We start from the raw sequence: 19,047 nt of genomic DNA, 5'->3' as shown, positions 1-19,047 counted from the left end.
CATTAGAAGATTCGAAGAACCTCTTGTGCAAGCCCGTATGAGGCGATTTTTTAGAGGATGTGCAGAAGCGTCTCATGTGCCCATCAAATTTAGAGATCTTGTTTTGATCGAGATTGTAGTTTATTTGGTTTTAATTGATTTGCTTCCGGTTAATCTTGACATATGTTGTATGACTTATTATTATGAATGAAATGATTTTCCACCTCAAAAAAAAAAAAAAAAAAAAAAAAAAAAAAAAAAAACCTCTGCCATCTCTCTAAGAAAAATAATCAATGAGAAAATCAATTGAAAATTTCCCAGAAATCCCTACTTCTACTCCAAATATTTATCTCTATAATTTGGGTAGAGTTCATGCTCCATGTTTTACTAAGTACCTTTTACTAGTAGATCTGGCTACTAGTTTTCCTTTCAAGACAAAAAACTCATCTTCCTGTTTCCTTCTCTTTATTTTAGATAGGGATTGTCTTGTTTCTGAGAGTAAAGAAGGACCTTTAGCGTCTTCGTGGCAGCGACATACCGTCTTCCTACTCGGTCTGTTGCTAATCGAAGAAAAGGAGGGGTTTCAATCCGAGATGGGAAACCTGTATTTGGTTTTCTCGTTTTGGGAGGAAGACTCTTCGGCTTCCAGATCTCAGAGTTGGTCGCTTTTTTCAAAAGTTCACTTTTCGCTTCCGTTGAAGTTTGGAGGAGATCTCGAGATCAAAAGTATTCTGTTGGAGGTCAGCGTCGATGGCGACTTGGTGGCTCACTTTGTCAGTTTCGTCTTTGTTGCTGAATCATGGTTCCGTTCCGAGAATCCTTTTTTGGCCTTGTTCTTCTCGATTTTGGAGGGAGTCGTTTTGGCTTCTAAATCTTCATCTTGGTCACAGTTTTCAGTAGTAAGTAGTCTTTCTCCCTTCACCTTGTCCATTCTTTGGGCCTTGATCTTTTTGGAGACTGGTTTTTCGCCTATTCCTTCGATTTCTTTGTTTTTAGACATTGATTCGCTCTCCAATTTAGCCCCGGAGAGCTTATGTCAGATTATTGTCTACTCCAAAGAAATTTCAGAATTAGGTTATTCCCAAGCCAAGTGCTCTCAAGTCGAAATCTTTTCAGATAACAATGTTTATTTTAGCATTGAGCCACTTTATTATGATTGTTCATCGATCTTGTTTAACTGGGTTTTTGTACCTACTGGAAAAACCCTGATCACATGCCATTTTTTATGTTCCCAGGAGATCTTTGTCATTGTTGAGATTGATTATATATATCTTGTTGATAGTCCAATGTTATATTGTTGGCCTTTTGTAGCGCTTTTTTTTGTCGTTTATGAGCTCCATGACAAACAAATTTGTTTTGCAGATTGTTCTACAATTTGTCTTATGAATTTGGTTAGTATAGATAGCATGTTTTTTGGATTATCTGAGCTTTGTTGGAGCCATACTATCTCTTATAGAATTAATCATGGATTCAGATTCTATATTAGTTTTCACCATCCTTATAAACTAGCAAATGAACTTAATTGTTTCTGGCTGGTTACCAGTCCAATGAGTTATAGCTAATTTAGTTGAGGGTGACATTACAAAGTCACTTATGTATCATTTTGTTTTTTGGATTTTTTTTCCAATAATATTGCATTTTGGAATGTTAGGGGTACTAAAAGAAAGAACTTTTGCGAAGAACTTAATTTTTTTTGTTCCTCAAACGAAATTAAGATTTCACAAATTCTTGTTTGTGACGGCACATATCCGTCACTCTTGAGTGACGGATACCATTTTACCTCACAAAGTACCCACTTTTTCTCTCTCTGCAACACTATTCATGTGGTCCCCTTTCTCCACTAACCCATTTTGTTACCATTTTAACTCACAAAATATCCGCCACAAATGGTAACCCGTCACAAGGGAGACCAATTGTTAAGATTTTAGCTGTTTGACACCAAATCTGAAAGTAGGCCCGCACCTTCCTTGATTGCTACTTTGGGATTCAGTCACTGTGATTTCATTCCAATTGTAGGCCTTTCAGGTGGAATTTGGCTTTTTTGGAAAAAAACTATTTCCATGACCTTGTCGACTAATGTCACTTTTAAATCAAGTAGATTTATTTGCTATGAAGTTTGCGACTTATATTGAATAATGTATGTTTTTGCCTCATTTTTGTATACGCTCCGGCTCAACCTTCTGAAAAACCAGAATTTTGGAGTGAGTTACAAAGTTTCATTCTTAATCTAACTTTGTCAAATTGGTAGCAAATGAACTTAATTGTTTCTGGCTGGTTACTAGCAAATGAACTTAATCCTTATATGTATTTCACCTACCAATTCGTTTCGTCAAAGTGTTAAAAGTCTGTTTATAGAGGTACTTGCATTGATTAAATGGGAACATGTTTTGATTTTGTTTTGTCCAAAATCCAAATGGTAATAATTTCATTAGCCTAATGGATTAAGTTACATACCTTTGTAATGAATTTGGGTTGATATACAGATGAGCAATTTCAATTTGATCAACGATGAAGAATTTCTAGAAATTGCGGGTTTTGAAAATAATACTAGTGTACCAGTCCAAAATAAACTTAGCACTTCAACTGAAAGTCGTATTTTGACCGACCATGAGGCTTTTGTTCCATCAGATGACATGTCTTTCCAAAGACATAATTTTGACGAATGCGATGACCGAGTGAGTGAAGATGAAAGTTTTTACACGTCTGATAATTCATTTGATAGTGATGGTGGTTTGTTTAGAGAAGAACTACATTATGACGTTGAGGAGATGTACGGGTGGAGGGCGACAAACAGAAGCTTAAGACAAAATCAATTAAATGAGATCGTGCCACAAGAAGCCGGAATTACTACGCAGGAACCATATAAGCAAGATCAGGGTGTAGAAGATGACTCTTCTTATCCGCGGTCTAGATTTTGGACAACATATGAAGGAGGTTATGTATCGGATCAGAGATCTTCGGAAGATGAAAGTCGAAAGTTATCGGATGACGAGTCTGATGTTGACCTTCCAGTTCATAAACGAATGAAAGGGACAGAGTATAAATTGTTTAATGATAAAACTGATCTAAGAAATGTGGAACTATCTGTTGGCTTAAGGTTTAGTTCAAGAAAAATCTTCAAGGAGGTTATTTTGGCGTACTCTATACAGCAGCACAAAGACCTTGTCTACATGAAAAATGATAAGATGCACATTCACTTGGGATGCTCTTTGTGTAAATGGGAGTTAACAGCTGGGCCTGATCTTAGCGATGCAACTGGTTGGCAAATAAAGTCTATGCAGCCCGTTCATAATTGTATGAGGACTATGAATAATAGGTTAATTACTGAGAGTTGGTTGACAAAAGAATACCTTGATAAGATTCTTAAGGATCCATTAATGACTCCGGCTCAAATCAAGGATGACATGAAAGTCAGGTATGGAATTGTAGTAGGCAGTAAAAAATGTCAAAGGGCCAAGGAGAAGGCTTTAAATGCTGTAACGACACTGATGCGGAATCAATATGGTGTCTTAAAACCATATTTGCTTGAGTTAGTTAAATCTAATCCTGACACAACTTGTGTTTTAAAGACACTTGAAGGGCTTCCTGAACAGCCTAAAACATTTCAAAGATTTTATGTATGTTTCGATGCTTTGAGGAAAAGCTTTCTAGAGACATGTAGACATATTTTCGGATTAGATGGATGCTTTCTGAAGCATGCTTGTGGTGGGCAATTGTTGGCTGCTGTTGGTAGAGACGGAAACAATCACATGTTTCCGATTGCATGGGCTGTCGTTGAAAGAGAAAATCAAAGTTCATGGGAGTGATTTTGCAAGCTTTTATCCGAGGACCTTAAGATGGAAGGTGGTGCTGGTTGGACAGTGATATCAGATCAACAAAAAGGTCTTATTGGCGCTATTGAATCTTTATGGCCAGAGGCTGAACACAGAAATTGCGCAAGACACATCTATTCAAACTGGAGTAAGAATCACAAAGGAAAGGTACTTGAGAAACAATTCTGGAAATGTGTAAAGGCAACTAGCAAAGGAGACTATGAATGTGAGTTAGCTCAGTTAAAAGGAATTTCAAAGCAGGCATATGATGATTTCATTCGAAGGAGTCCAGAGCATTTTTGTAAGTCGTTCTTTAAAACGCACTCATGTTGTGATGTGGTAGACAATAACATGGCTGAAACGTTTAATAGTTTTATTTTGTTATCAAGATATAAGCCAATTGTGAGCATGTTGGAAGACATACGAATGGCTCTAATGGAGAGAAATAGAAAAAATCTTGAGCTTGTTAAACGGTTTGTTGATGGGGTTGCTCCTAGAATTAGTCAAAAATTGGAAGAGTCTTACGAACAACAACAAAACTGTGAGTGTAAATGGAATGGAGAAGATACACAATCTGGCTTTGAAGTGATTCATAATGGTGTTAGTCATGCAGTTAATATAGACCAGAAGACATGTTCTTGTAGGTCTTGGGATCTGACAGGAATACCTTGTTGCCATGGCATGAGTGCTTTACTATACATGAGGATCCAACCAGAAACAACTTTGCCTAAATGGTATACCTTGCAAACTTATAAGCAAACATATTCCAATTTTTTGAAACCGGTACCAGGTAACACCTTTTGGGTTCGTGAAGGAGAGGGAATGGTTTTACCTCCGGATATTGTAAAATCAAAATTAGGTGGAACAAGGAGAAAAGCTAGAAGAAGGGACCCTGACGAAGTACCTAAAAATAAGAGCAAATATTGCAGGAAAGGGTTACCTACTAAGTGTGGCAACTGCGGAGAACAGGGACATGATAAGCGAAAATGTCCACTGCCAAAAGATTTATCTCATGTAAGTTTATTTATCTCTTCTCTTCTTATTACGTAATTATTATATGTAAAACGTGTACGATTTATCACACTATTTTGTTTTACAAAGGTACAACATGTTGAATCTTCCCGATCCAATCAAAACAATCTTACAAGAGATGTTGCTGCTCGAGTTTGGAATAGAGGAAGAAAGAAGGGAGGCAAAAACAGACTTGGTCGGACGTTAGATGACGTGCCTACTCCTTCTGAGTATGTTAAGAAAATTAGGGGTCATAAGGATACAACAACAGCCACAACTGGGGCTGAGGAAGGAAGTACATCATTAACATGGTTAGAAGCCTCTAGTGCAAGAAGAGGAAGAGCTAGAGCTAGAGGGAGAGGTAGCGGAGGTATGTCACGTGGCAGGTTTATCACACCTCAAGGTGTCGGTGTATATTTTGGTGATGAAGGGGAGATGATATATAAAGCTAGTACGACTACACCTGGTATCATCATCAATGCACCTGCTATGTTGTCCCAAATGAATTTTTCCAATCAGTCGGCTGCAAGTTCCTTTTCTCAACAACAATAAATTGTCGTCGGAATATCATCTTACCTCTTTTTTTTTTCTGTTTAATAGATAAACTTATTGCAAAGTTAAATTTTTTGGAGGGAAACATCAAGTTGGTTTTGGTAGTATGGAGATTGGCGAACCTGAGATCAGGCCTAAAAATGGTTTTTAGTATGCTGTAGTTTTTTTTGGAGGGAAACAGACAGCCATACTACCAATTCATGTTTAGCAACTTGTAGTTGTTTTCTTTATTGTTCACTTGCTTTTTGTAAGGATGGAATTCACGCGCTGATATGATATGTCCATGTAGGACTTTTTTGGTTGATTTGTCCTTACTCTCAACTCTTTTTACCAATTTGTCTCTATTGTATTTTTTTTTACCAATTTGTCCATACCTCACTACTTTTTTTACCATTTTGTCAGTTTGGCCGTTACAAATGCACGTTGTTTAAGACTGACTAACTTCCTTAATAATACCAATTCTATAGATCTCCCTTTTTCCGGTAATTTTTTTACTTGGAGGAAAAAGAAATGTGGTGCTGATAATGTTTTTGAAATTCTCGATAGAGCTTTGGCATCTCCTAATTGGATTAGTATCTATCCAAATATGCAATTTGTACACCATGCTTTTACTAGCTCAGACCATTGTCCTATTTCAGTGAAGTTTCATGACCAAGTTCATAACAAAGCCCCTCCTTTTCGATTTGAACTTATGTGGACTCTTCTAAATGATTTTAGTAAAATGGTCAAAAGTTGTTGGCAATACCAGTTTCGTGGATCTTATATGTTCTGTCTTGCTCAAAAATGCAAGTTTCTAAAACAAAAGGCTAAGAAATGGAATCAGTCAACTTTTGGAAATATTTTTAGACAACTTTCAATTGTTGAATAAAAGTTAGAAAATATACAAAATCAGCTTGGCTCATCTCATGTTACCGCTTTAGAAGAAGCGCAATCGAGGTGGTTGAAAAAGCGTGATGCCCTCCTTGAATATAAACGTGTTTATTGGCAACAAAAAGCTCGTATAAACAAAGCTAATTTTGGAGATAATAACACCAAGTTTTTTCAAACTCATGCCACAATTAGACGTAGTAGAAATGGTATTAAACAGTTTATAAATAAGAATGGTGCTTGTATTGCTGATCAAAACCTTATTAAGCAAGAAATATCCGAGGAGTTTAAACTTAGGTTTGCGAAAAATAAACTTTGTAATTTTGACAGGAATGAGGATTTTAAGTCTATTTGTGGTTTAATTACAGACGAAGATAACAGATTTCTTACAGGTAATATTAGTAGGGAAAAGGTTAAATGTAACACCCCGTGTTAAACCACTACTAATTAATTGACTTAATTATATATAGATCTGCTTTTATAATTTTCCACACATATTTTTAAAATTGTTTTCGTCACATTTCCATTTTAATTTAAATTATTCATTCATCGTACAAACAATTTTGTTAATTTTACCTTTGATCTGAAAGATTTACATAATGTAACACCCGTGTTAAACTGCTACAAATTAATTTGATTTAATTACAATAAAAACTACTTTTATAATTTCCCAATTATATTAAGTTACGTTTATCTCAATTCGTTCTCAATTTAAATTTATGAACACACGTTTTTATAAATTATTTCGTTAATTTTTATTATAATCGAAAGCTTGTCTTTAAATAAAAATACGATGACAATCGTTGCCCTATTCAATAATGTTTCTTCACATCACTCCAAACTTTTACATTACTCACTTTGTAGTGTATCATACATTTGGCTATGTCAACCTTGCTCCTCTTGTTTCCCCTGCATGTAGTTTTGTCATTCCCACTGTACACCTTCACATGCCTTCTATAGTTTCACATGTCTCCTGTATAACTTCACATGTATCTGTTTCCCTTGCTTATATCTTGTCCTTACCATCTCCTTCACCATTTCATTACCGTCATCATCTACCTTATAACTATCATCAACTTATCTTCGTTTTGGTAATGAACATCATCAAATCACCCATTCAACTTTTGCAATGCACTCGGCCAAATCCGAGTCAACACCAATTCCGTTACCAACCAACACTCACGCCTGTTCGTGTAACAGAACATCAACCCGACACCAACCTGCCTTCACCACCGCTGTCACTCACCCTCACCACTGGAGTACGAAGCCCAGACCACCACCAATGCCACCTTTTGTTCCTCTGCTTTCCCCTGTTTCAGAAACCGAAACAATGGCCTATCGCCTCTGTCACCACGACTCATCTTTAACCTGCATATCACCCTCCACTCCTCTTACCACAGATCGACACCAATGCCGCATCCCTGCACTGCCACGACCACCATTCGTTACACCATCAGATTCAATAATCGTACCTGATATTTCACTCGTGCATCACCTCGGCATTCACCATCACCGGAGCACCAGACTCGGGTCACCGACCATCACCAACTTCCTTGTGTGCCTCCCTGTCCTCCTCGACTTTGTTCAACAGGGTCGCTGCTCCCCTCCCATTACGTTCTAACTCCTTTCAAACCACCGAGAGGACATTTCCCTTGCTGCCGCCGTCACTTTCTGTTATCATCAGAACAGCACCACCGCCGTGAGCCTCCTTCTCCTCGCCCTCCTTCTCTTTTTCGATCTTTCTTTTGTTCCGTCCTCTGATCTGCCTCACCCTGTTCTGTTCTTCAACCGTGCTGCAGAGCCACCGCTGCCGCCTTGCCTGATGTTCTGTCGCCGTCTTCTCCGCTTCACGCTGGTAGTGTGAGGGGTGAGTTTGGTCTGCGTAAAACCCAAATCAATTTGGGGGAAAACGTTGAACTCCGTTTATGTTTACGCAATTAATAAAGATTCGGGCCTGACCCGATTCACTAACTTAAACTTTCGTTATGCAAGGTTTGCTTGACGGGATTCGGACTTGGACTTTTCTTGCTTTAATGACGGATTCAAGACGGACTTGTGACTTTATTAATAACGATTATTTATTAATAAATCGGATTAATAAACACATCCTTTTATTTCACTAACTTCGGTAACCCGACCTTCTTCTATCCCTCCTTAATTTTACAAAACTCGATATGCTAATGTGAATGAATATGTTTAAATATGAGTTATGTAACTTGTTGACAATTAAATATTGAGTAGAAATACTAGACCGCTAAATTATTAACAATGGCATGAAATATACATATGCGCTAGTTAATTACTCAATTAGTCGGATTTGTATGTTAAAATTTCATGATAACAAATGATTTATCGTTGTCCTATTTTCTCACCTAGAAACATGATTAGGAAATATAATTGAATAATATCTTAATTGGCTATATTTATTTACTGTCGTGTGATGCATGTTCCGATATGATTACCTTATGATTTTTGCAAGTACGCAGTCTATTGAGATGTTAACTTTTATATGAGTAAAAGCATTTTAGCTCTTAACTACTAGCCTAAAAGAATTATACCTTTCCTCTTTAAATACAGTTAAGGCTAGAATTGATAAGTTTAAATTTTATTAAGTATTAAAGTTTAATAACAACTCTTTTAAATGTTTGGAAATTTAAAGCATTCGATAACGTTTTCAAAACCAAGATGGTTTACATGATTTAAACGTTTCTCCAATTACAAGGAAAGTTACTTAATAAATAAGTGTCTTGATTCATATCTTCTATAAAAGTTTTACACCTATAGTTGGTAAAAATATTTAAAATGATTTGATAATATTTTCAAATGTTTTACATAAAATGTTTATTAAATAACAAAATTTTTATTAAAAAGAAGTTTGAATAAGCTCTTTAAAAACGAAGCTTAAACTTAAGCTTACGATAGTAAAAATCTAAATACCTTCCTCAAATAACGAATTTAGAAATAATAAATTCCAAATAAGATTTGCCAAATCTTAAAGATTTCAGAAAAGATAAAGCAAGATGAATTTATGTATGTTTACGTTTCTTATTCAAAAGTTTCTAGCACTCTGGGACATGTCCCTTGAATGGGACCGTTGAGACCGAATATCGATGAACGAACCTGGCTATGCCTCTTAAATGGGACCTCTGAGCCATGGAATCTTTCCCCGGTTTACTTGGGTATGCCCCTTGAATGGGACCTCTAAGCCAAGTGTCGTTGTTTTGTCGGTATGTCGGGATGGTCCGCATATCGACGTATCATCGTCTCTATGAGACACTGTGAGTCTTTCGTGTTACATGTTGGGCGCTACCTTGGTAAGGTTTAGGGATCGACGTGACGGAAGAATGCTTAGAGAGCTTATGCTATACAAGTATGGACAAAGACATCCCGAAGTCTGCGTGTGGAGGGATTGTCGTTAGGATAGTAGTCGACCACCGCCACCGAGGAGTCTGCGTGTTCCAAGAAGTTGTGGAGTGGGTATATGCGCATATATTGACAGGAGCTTGATCAGCTTTACTACCTTTCAGATATCTTGGCAATTATTATTTCACGGTTGCGATCGTGTGCAGACCTTGACGGTTGCGATTGTCTTGGTGCCTCGAAGTGTATGGGACATGTCACTTAAATGGGACCTCTGAGACCATCCATTAGCAGTCTGTTCTTCCCCACGATTCTGGTTGTTAAACCAAGTCAATTTAGTCGTCCGGTCCTACTGAGCACTAGGGGTGAGATGTAAACCTCCTAGAATCGGTATGATTGGCGGGATTGATGTTCACATTCGTACTTAAGGTGAGATGCAAGCCGTGAGTATGCGTGTGACATTAGTAGTCACGTCCCGTGCTTAATTGTTGGAAAACAAATGTTTTTAAAGAAATGACTACAGTTTTTACTCACATGATGCATGTTGGATTTACCGTTGTAATTTTTATATGGTGGATAACGTTACTGCACGATAAAGAAAGATCAAGGTAATAATGTCACATGTCTGATGATTGGGACTTGTTGTGATCACATGTGCTTAACTTTTTTAAGTGTTGTTGTATTACTAAAATGGTTTCTTAATATCTTTGAGTAATATTGTTGTATCATTTGAATATCCAGAATGTTGTGATAAGAGAACTTATGTGATATATGCTTTACGTGATTCTTATTTATGCATTCCATTTCCATTCGCATGCCTGCTTTTGAATGATTAAGGCGATGATAGGAGAATGGTTAGGTTACTGTCGCTCAGCGACTTTTGTTTAAATGTTTTTCAGGTACCAAGAGCAAGTTAGAGGGAGACACCCTTAAAGGGGCATTCTGGGTAATGAGAGGAGCTTTCAATGTTGGTTTAATTTCGTAATTAAATCTTTCGACTAAATTATTTAGTCATGTGTAAGTGATCCATGACGATCTGGATTCATTTTTATAGCAATGACTTGGGGTTTTTCCGCTTTTATCCCTTAATTAAGTCATTAAAAATCCGGGTTGTTACAGTTGGTATCAGAGCGACCTTGTGACCGTAAATGAGGATTAAACTTCGTTTACCTAACGAGGAGCGCGCCTGGGTGAGACTTATTAAAATGAGTAGAATTATTTAGATCACTAAATTGAGAGATTCACTTAGAAACAATTAGGATTTGTCTAAATAATTTATTGGGGTAGAACAATTAGCATGGGTAAATATGTCTAGTGACCGACCCTAGACCTAGCAAGTCATATTTGATTTCATTGCAAGGTAATTGTGATATGCTATTTGCGTCACCCTTGATTTTGTATTTGCATGTTGCTTGCGATTATTGTTGCTAATCATAATAATAGGTTTTGCTAACCATCCAACTTACCTGTTTTCACGTGTGTTTTAAAACATGCTTTCAAAAGCAAACAAGCCTTTAACAACTAACTTAATAATGATAATACTAGTAAGTTCGTACAGAACATCAAGAAGACTAACTCTCCTACAAGAGCTAGCCATAGTACTACTCTGTTACTAATCCTCAAGAGAAGACGATGATGCCGTGCTCGCATAGGCCTCTTCTAAGAAGTGGTCAATATACACATCCAAGAGTATGGTTTCTTCATAAGGACCCACGAAGACTCTTCCGTTGCCTTGACACAAATCGACCAAAGCAGTCCATCTAAGCACCCTCTCCGGCTTGAAGAACTCCACTACTTCGCCCTCCGCTTTCTTGACTCTTCACGCTTCATACGAACGTTCTGCAAACAAGTTAAAAAAGGACGAGCGTCAGGTCATACCCTGGCGTAATATGCTGCTAAGTATTTTACATAATAGCTTACCTCTCGTGATTTCGTTAGCCAAGACCACCGGAGTCAAGCGAAGATCAATACCACCCCTTAAGATACTTTCGATGAGGGTTAATGCAGGACCCAAGCTCAACAGCCTACCGAGTATGACATCAACGAGAACCACTTTTAAGCGAGAAAAGAACTCCGGAAGTTCACTCACAATATCATCAATCTTCTTTTCATAAGACCTAACCTTTTCAATGGCAGTTGTACGGGGCATATTTTCTTAGGGTTAAATGTCTATAGTAGGGAGAGAAAATGGAGTAGTGCCAAATCGTGGAGTGATCTAAGACCTTTATATGAGCAAATCAATGTCTCTTTTAGCCTTAGCGATAATCGATGTTCTTAGGGAGTCAGAATGACACAGTATGAAGATATATTACTACTGGCTTGTGTGTGGTAGCTTGTTCAGAAGTTAGTGAGGTGAACCATACAGTTGAGTGACTAGTGGAACGAATAGCGTCACGATTGTCATGACGGTGGATTCTTAGTCGGTTAAGTCAGTAAGAAATCAACCTTGGTAGTATGAAAGTCAGAATTCGGCTGACAAGACCCCTTACAATAAAGTATAATTATTTAAGAGTAACCGTTTAAAAGTTGTGTTATATTTAAAGAGTAACTACTTTGAGGATATACCTACCACGATGGTTTAATTGAGGTTGTAGGATGTAGTGACTCACTATTATTATGGACGTATATGACCTATTGGAGATATATGTATGACGATTTAGGACTCAACTGAGTGTGTAAAGGATTTATAGGACACAAGTTTCAATGCTAGTGGATATGCAAGAATTAGAAGTTTTGATTTGGGATATCATGGTAATATTGCAGTAATGGATTTGATGATTCATAACATTGGAAGGAATACAAGTGTGATACATTTTAGCGTGTTGCTTTATTTATTAAGATCTTAACCCTAATAGAATGTAGCCCCAATGTTACAACTCGTCTTTCCGAAGATGACGAGGCCGCTTGCATCGCTTCTTCCTCAGCCTCCTCCATCATTCGGTCGGTGTATATATCGAGGAGCTTAGTATCCTCATATGGACCGACAAAGATCCTTCCCCATCCAAAGGCACAAATCAACCACTGTTTTCCACACCATAATCTTTTGAAGTCGCTTGCATATCTCCACAACCTCATCTTCTAGCTGTTTTAACTCTTCACTTTTCTTCCGAATAATTTCTGTAACAGGACAAGAAGGTTGAGTTCATTATGATTAATTTGTGGGAATAAGCGATTGTACGCACAGAGTATGATAAAGTCAGACTTACCCCTGGTAACCTCCTCGGCCGGAGTTATTGGGGAGAGATGTGGATCGGGACCCTCCCATAGAATGTTTCCCAAGAGACTTAATGCCGGAGCATGGTTTAGGAGATTCCAAATAGTTTCTTCTGTAAGAACTACCTTCAGTCGGATGAAAAAGAGGGGTATTTGTTGAACTATGTCCCCAATCTTACTCTCATAGTGCCTAACTATATTGACATCAGTGGTAAAAGACATTTCGTGTAAAGATGATGGATTTGAAGGAGAATTATAAAAAGAGAGAGTGGTGTGATATATGACACGATTACCACCTATTTATAATGGAACTAATGACTTAGAAAACATACATCTGAATAAGAGTTTGTTTGAACTTGTGGAAAATTTTGTGGTCGAAATTCAAGTTTCAACTTGGCGACAATTGAATAGGTATATTTCCAAAAATGTCAGGACAACTTTTATTGTGGGACTAACATGTTAGAGAAGTTTTCTTAAGAGAAGTATGATTGTACACAATTAATTGATTTTAGTGTACGAAATTTTTGGGATATAATGGCTTCCGTAGTAACCACTTCGGGTATTGGTATAAATCCCATAATAGAGGACAAGTTAAAGTGATGATTAATTGGATTGAGGAAATGACCCCTTTTCACTTAGCTTCGTTACTAAAGGATTATGTTATAATCAGTTTGTTTAATGGGAATTCGAGGAGCTACTTTACGACTTTAAGGTATATTTGCTCATATGAATATATGGATTCGAGTGTAAGGAATATTGTAATTTGGAGATAGAAAAGATTTCACTGTATTAAAAGCATCGTTTTATTGGATCGGTTTATTACCCAATTTCTTAACATAGGTTTACCACAAGCATTACAAAGAAAGCAACCATTACAACAAAGAGGACCATTAACCAACTAAGCAGAGTCTTCACTTCATCGAGAGACTTCTTAACTGACTCATGGAGCTCGTCGTATGGAGTAGCCATGATTAATGATTATGAATTTTTTGGACTTGAAAGATGTTTATGGAAAGAAGGAATTAAGTGAGTAAGATGTTTGAATTTGAGTGTTTTGTAGAGGAGGGGTTACTGTAGCAGTGCCGTTGGGAAAAAGAAGGAGTAGAGTGGTGTAGGGATCCGTTGGGAATAGTAAAGAGAGAAGAATGAACGATGATAGAACCGCAACTTGTCCTTTTATAAAATCATCGATACTTCCTTTAACTTCTCTTTACCCTCTCCTCTCTTCTTATCTCTGACATGTGTGTGTGTGTATATATATATGTACATATATATTGTTTTCTTTTATGCCGCTGAAGTGCTCGAATATTTCAGCCACTTTTCAAAACCGCTTTTGTTTACACCAATCCTTCGGGCAACTCCTCTTCATTTGATCGAACGTTTTCTGTGCAGTGCATGTTGCCTACCTTTCCTCCAGATAGGTCTCTTTGTCATCGAATCTTCAAAAATTTTGAAAGTCGTTAACCTTCATTTTCTTCTCATTGGAATTTAATAATTTTGTTCAGGTGTGTTATTTGACAATCTTTTCAAACCCTTTATAGTTTTTCAAACAATTTCAAGTACCTTCTTACTATTTGGAATATCAATTTCAAAAAAATGAAGTTTTTCATGGTCAAATAAAAATATTTCAAATTATATTTCATTACTCCACTCTCACAGTGTAGTAAATTTAGATTGTTCAAAATGGGTGCCATACTTGAATCTCGTTTAAAATGTTGATTGTTTTAAAGTTCGACTTTCTTTTTCAAGTTTCGAGGACGAAACTTCTTTAAGGGGGTACTACTGTAACACCCCGTGTTAAACCACTACTAATTAATTGACTTAATTATATATAGATCTGCTTTTATAATTTTCCACACATATTTTTAAAATTGTTTTCGTCACATTTCCATTTTAATTTAAATTATTCATTCATCGTACAAACAATTTTGTTAATTTTACCTTTGATCTGAAAGATTTACATAATGTAACACCCGTGTTAAACTGCTACAAATTAATTTGATTTAATTACAATAAAAACTACTTTTATAATTTCCCAATTATATTAAGTTACGTTTATCTCAATTCGTTCTCAATTTAAATTTATGAACACACGTTTTTATAAATTATTTCGTTAATTTTTATTATAATCGAAAGCTTGTCTTTAAATAAAAATACGATGACAATCGTTGCCCTATTCAATAATGTTTCTTCACATCACTCCAAACTTTTACATTACTCACTTTGTAGTGTATCATACATTTGGCTATGTCAACCTTGCTCCTCTTGTTTCCCCTGCATGTAGTTTTGTCATTCCCACTGTACACCTTCACATGCCTTCTATAGTTTCACATGTCTCCTGTATAACTTCACATGTATCTGTTTCCCTTGCTTATATCTTGTCCTTACCATCTCCTTCACCATTTCATTACCGTCATCATCTACCTTATAACTATCATCAACTTATCTTCGTTTTGGTAATGAACATCATCAAATCACCCATTCAACTTTTGCAATGCACTCGGCCAAATCCGAGTCAACACCAATTCCGTTACCAACCAACACTCACGCCCGTTCGTGTAACAGAACATCAACCCGACACCAACCCGCCTTCACCACCGCTGTCACTCACCCTCACCACTGGAGTACGAAGCCCAGACCACCACCAATGCCACCTTTTGTTCCTCTGCTTTCCCCTGTTTCAGAAACCGAAACAATGGCCTATCGCCTCTGTCACCACGACTCATCTTTAACCTGCATATCACCCTCCACTCCTCTTACCACAGATCGACACCAATGCCGCATCCCTGCACTGCCACGACCACCATTCGTTACACCATCAGATTCAATAATCGTACCTGATATTTCACTCGTGCATCACCTCGGCATTCACCATCACCGGAGCACCAGCCTCGGGTCACCGACCATCACCAACTTCCTTGTGTGCCTCCCTGTCCTCCTCGACTTTGTTCAACAGGGTCGCTGCTCCCCTCCCATTCCGTTCTAACTCCTTTCAAACCACCGAGAGGACATTTCCCTTGCTGCCGCCGTCACTTTCTGTTATCATCAGAACAGCACCACCGCCGTGAGCCTCCTTCTCCTCGCCCTCCTTCTCTTTTTCGATCTTTCTTTTGTTCCGTCCTCTGATCTGCCTCACCCTGTTCTGTTCTTCAACCGTGCTGCAGAGCCACCGCTGCCGCCTTGCCTGATGTTCTGTCGCCGTCTTCTCCGCTTCACGCTGGTAGTGTGAGGGGTGAGTTTGGTCTGCGTAAAACCCAAATCAATTTGGGGGAAAACGTTGAACTCCGTTTATGTTTACGCAATTAATAAAGATTCGGGCCTGACCCGATTCACTAACTTAAACTTTCGTTATGCAAGGTTTGCTTGACGGGATTCGGACTTGGACTTTTCTTGCTTTAATGACGGATTCAAGACGGACTTGTGACTTTATTAATAACGATTATTTATTAATAAATCGGATTAATAAACACATCCTTTTATTTCACTAACTTCGGTAACCCGACCTTCTTCTATCCCTCCTTAATTTTACAAAACTCGATATGCTAATGTGAATGAATATGTTTAAATATGAGTTATGTAACTTGTTGACAATTAAATATTGAGTAGAAATACTAGACCGCTAAATTATTAACAATGGCATGAAATATACATATGCGCTAGTTAATTACTCAATTAGTCGGATTTGTATGTTAAAATTTCATGATAACAAATGATTTATCGTTGTCCTATTTTCTCACCTAGAAACATGATTAGGAAATATAATTGAATAATATCTTAATTGGCTATATTTATTTACTGTCGTGTGATGCATGTTCCGATATGATTACCTTATGATTTTTGCAAGTACGCAGTCTATTGAGATGTTAACTTTTATATGAGTAAAAGCATTTTAGCTCTTAACTACTAGCCTAAAAGAATTATACCTTTCCTCTTTAAATACGATTAAGGCTAGAATTGATAAGTTTAAATTTTATTAAGTATTAAAGTTTAATAACAACTCTTTTAAATGTTTGGAAATTTAAAGCATTCGATAACGTTTTCAAAACCAAGATGGTTTACATGATTTAAACGTTTCTCCAATTACAAGGAAAGTTACTTAATAAATAAGTGTCTTGATTCATATCTTCTATAAAAGTTTTACACCTATAGTTGGTAAAAATATTTAAAATGATTTGATAATATTTTCAAATGTTTTACATAAAATGTTTATTAAATAACAAAATTTTTATTAAAAAGAAGTTTGAATAAGCTCTTTAAAAACGAAGCTTAAACTTAAGCTTACGATAGTAAAAATCTAAATACCTTCCTCAAATAACGAATTTAGAAATAATAAATTCCAAATAAGATTTGCCAAATCCTAAAGATTTCAGAAAAGATAAAGCAAGATGAATTTATGTATGTTTACGTTTCTTATTCAAAAGTTTCTAGCACTCTGGGACATGTCCCTTGAATGGGACCGTTGAGACCGAATATCGATGTAAACTGGCTATGCCTCTTAAATGGGACCTCTGAGCCATGGAATCTTTCCCCGGTTTACTTGGGTATGCCCCTTGAATGGGACCTCTGAGCCAAGTGTCGTTGTTTTGTCGGTATGTCGGGATGGTCCGCATATCGACGTATCATCGTCTCTATGAGACACTGTGAGTCTTTCGTGTTACATGTTGGGCGCTACCTTGGTAAGGTTTAGGGATCGACGTGACGGAAGAATGCTTAGAGAGCTTATGCTATACAAGTATGGACAAAGACATCCCGAAGTCTGCGTGTGGAGGGATTGTCGTTAGGATAGTAGTCGACCACCACCGCCACCGAGGAGCTGCGTGTTCCAAGAAGTTGTGGAGTGGGTATATGCGCATATATTGACGGAGCTTGATCGGCTTTACTACCTTTCAGATATCTTGGCAATTATTATTTCACGGTTGCGATCGTGTGCAGACCTTGACGGTTGCGATTGTCTTGGTGCCTCGAAGTGTATGGGACATGTCACTTAAATGGGACCTCGAGACCATCCATTAGCGATCTGTTCTTCCCCACGATTCTGGTTGTTAAACCAAGTCAATTTAGTCGTCCGGTCCTACTGAGCACTAGGGGTGAGATGTAAACCTCCTAGAATCGGTATGATTGGCGGGATTGATGTTCACATTCGTACTTAAGGTGAGATGCAAGCCGTGAGTATGCGTGTGACATTAGTAGTCACGTCCCGTGCTTAATTGTTGGAAAACAAATGTTTTTAAAGAAATGACTACAGTTTTTACTCACATGATGCATGTTGGATTTACCGTTGTAATTTTTATATGGTGGATAACGTTACTGCACGATAAAGAAAGATCAAGGTAATAATGTCACATGTCTGATGATTGGGACTTGTTGTGATCACATGTGCTTAACTTTGTTAAGTGTTGTTGTATTACTAAAATGGTTTCTTAATATCTTTGAGTAATATTGTTGTATCATTTGAATATCCAGAATGTTGTGATAAGAGAACTTATGTGATATATGCTTTACGTGATTCTTATTTATGCATTCCATTTCCATTCGCATGCCTGCTTTTGAATGATTAAGGCGATGATAGGAGAATGGTTAGGTTACTGTCGCTCAGCGACTTTTGTTTAAATGTTTTTCAGGTACCAAGAGCAAGTTAGAGGGAGACACCCTTAAAGGGGCATTCTGGGTAATGAGAGGAGCTTTCAATGTTGGTTTAATTTCGTAATTAAATCTTTCGACTAAATTATTTAGTCATGTGTAAGTGATCCATGACGATCTGGATTCATTTTTATAGCAATGACTTGGGGTTTTTCCGCTTTTATCCCTTAATTAAGTCATTAAAAATCCGGGTTGTTACATTAAACAAACTGTGTTTAGTTTAGCCGCTGATAAATGTCCATGTCCCGATGGATTTCCTGTAGAGTTTTTTCAAAAATACTGGGATATTGTAGGAAATTCTGTCACTAATGCAGTTTTAGCATTTTTCCATTCTGAGAAATTACTAAAAGAAATAAATCATACTTTCATAGCATTGATTCCTAAAATTGAAAACCTCAAACAGCAAACCATTTTCGCCCGATTAGTCTTTGTTCCACAATCTATAAAATTATTGCAAAAATCTTGGCTAATTGTCTTCAAAGTGTCTTGCATAAGATTATACACCCGTTTCAAGGTGCTTTTACACCTAATCGATTCATTCAAGATAATATTCTTTTAGCACACGAGATTTTCAACTCGTTTAAACGTAAAAAGGGCAAAGGAGGTTGAATTG

The 19,047-nt window shown here is 37.2% G+C and overlaps 1 protein-coding gene and 2 long non-coding RNA genes across 3 annotated transcripts; all 3 read left to right on the top strand.

Annotated features, from left to right (window-relative positions):
• The first annotated feature begins 236 nt into the window (after nucleotides 1-236).
• Nucleotides 237-5,668, top strand: LOC141623303 (uncharacterized). Its single transcript, XM_074439396.1, has 2 exons — nucleotides 237-4,805; nucleotides 4,893-5,668. Exons 1-2 carry the CDS (start codon nucleotides 3,816-3,818, stop codon nucleotides 5,352-5,354), a joined length of 1,452 nt encoding a protein of 483 aa, XP_074295497.1. The 5' UTR covers nucleotides 237-3,815; the 3' UTR covers nucleotides 5,355-5,668.
• Nucleotides 5,669-7,851: 2,183 nt separating this feature from the next.
• On the top strand, nucleotides 7,852-8,424 carry LOC141621388 (uncharacterized). The gene is made up of 2 exons (XR_012532281.1): nucleotides 7,852-8,088; nucleotides 8,214-8,424. It is a non-coding gene; the product is annotated as an uncharacterized LOC141621388 (long non-coding RNA).
• Nucleotides 8,425-15,709: 7,285 nt separating this feature from the next.
• Nucleotides 15,710-16,362, top strand: LOC141621386 (uncharacterized). The gene is made up of 2 exons (XR_012532280.1): nucleotides 15,710-16,026; nucleotides 16,152-16,362. It is a non-coding gene; the product is annotated as an uncharacterized LOC141621386 (long non-coding RNA).
• Nucleotides 16,363-19,047: the final 2,685 nt, after the last annotated feature.

The sequence above is a fragment of the Silene latifolia genome, chromosome X (assembly GCF_048544455.1).
Source record: "Silene latifolia isolate original U9 population chromosome X, ASM4854445v1, whole genome shotgun sequence".
In the NCBI taxonomy this organism is placed as follows: Eukaryota; Viridiplantae; Streptophyta; class Magnoliopsida; order Caryophyllales; family Caryophyllaceae; genus Silene; species Silene latifolia.
Note: the sequence above shows the minus strand (reverse complement) of the source record. Positions and strands in the feature narration are given on the sequence as shown.

Bases quoted from the DNA above. Each gene is read 5' to 3' on its own strand.
- LOC141623303 (XM_074439396.1), top strand. From the start codon at position 3,816: ATGGAAGGTGGTGCTGGTTGGACAGTGATATCAGATCAACAAAAAGGT. The intron at 4,806-4,892 runs GTAAGTTTATTT...TGTTTTACAAAG, and splicing joins TGCCAAAAGATTTATCTCAT to GTACAACATGTTGAATCTTC.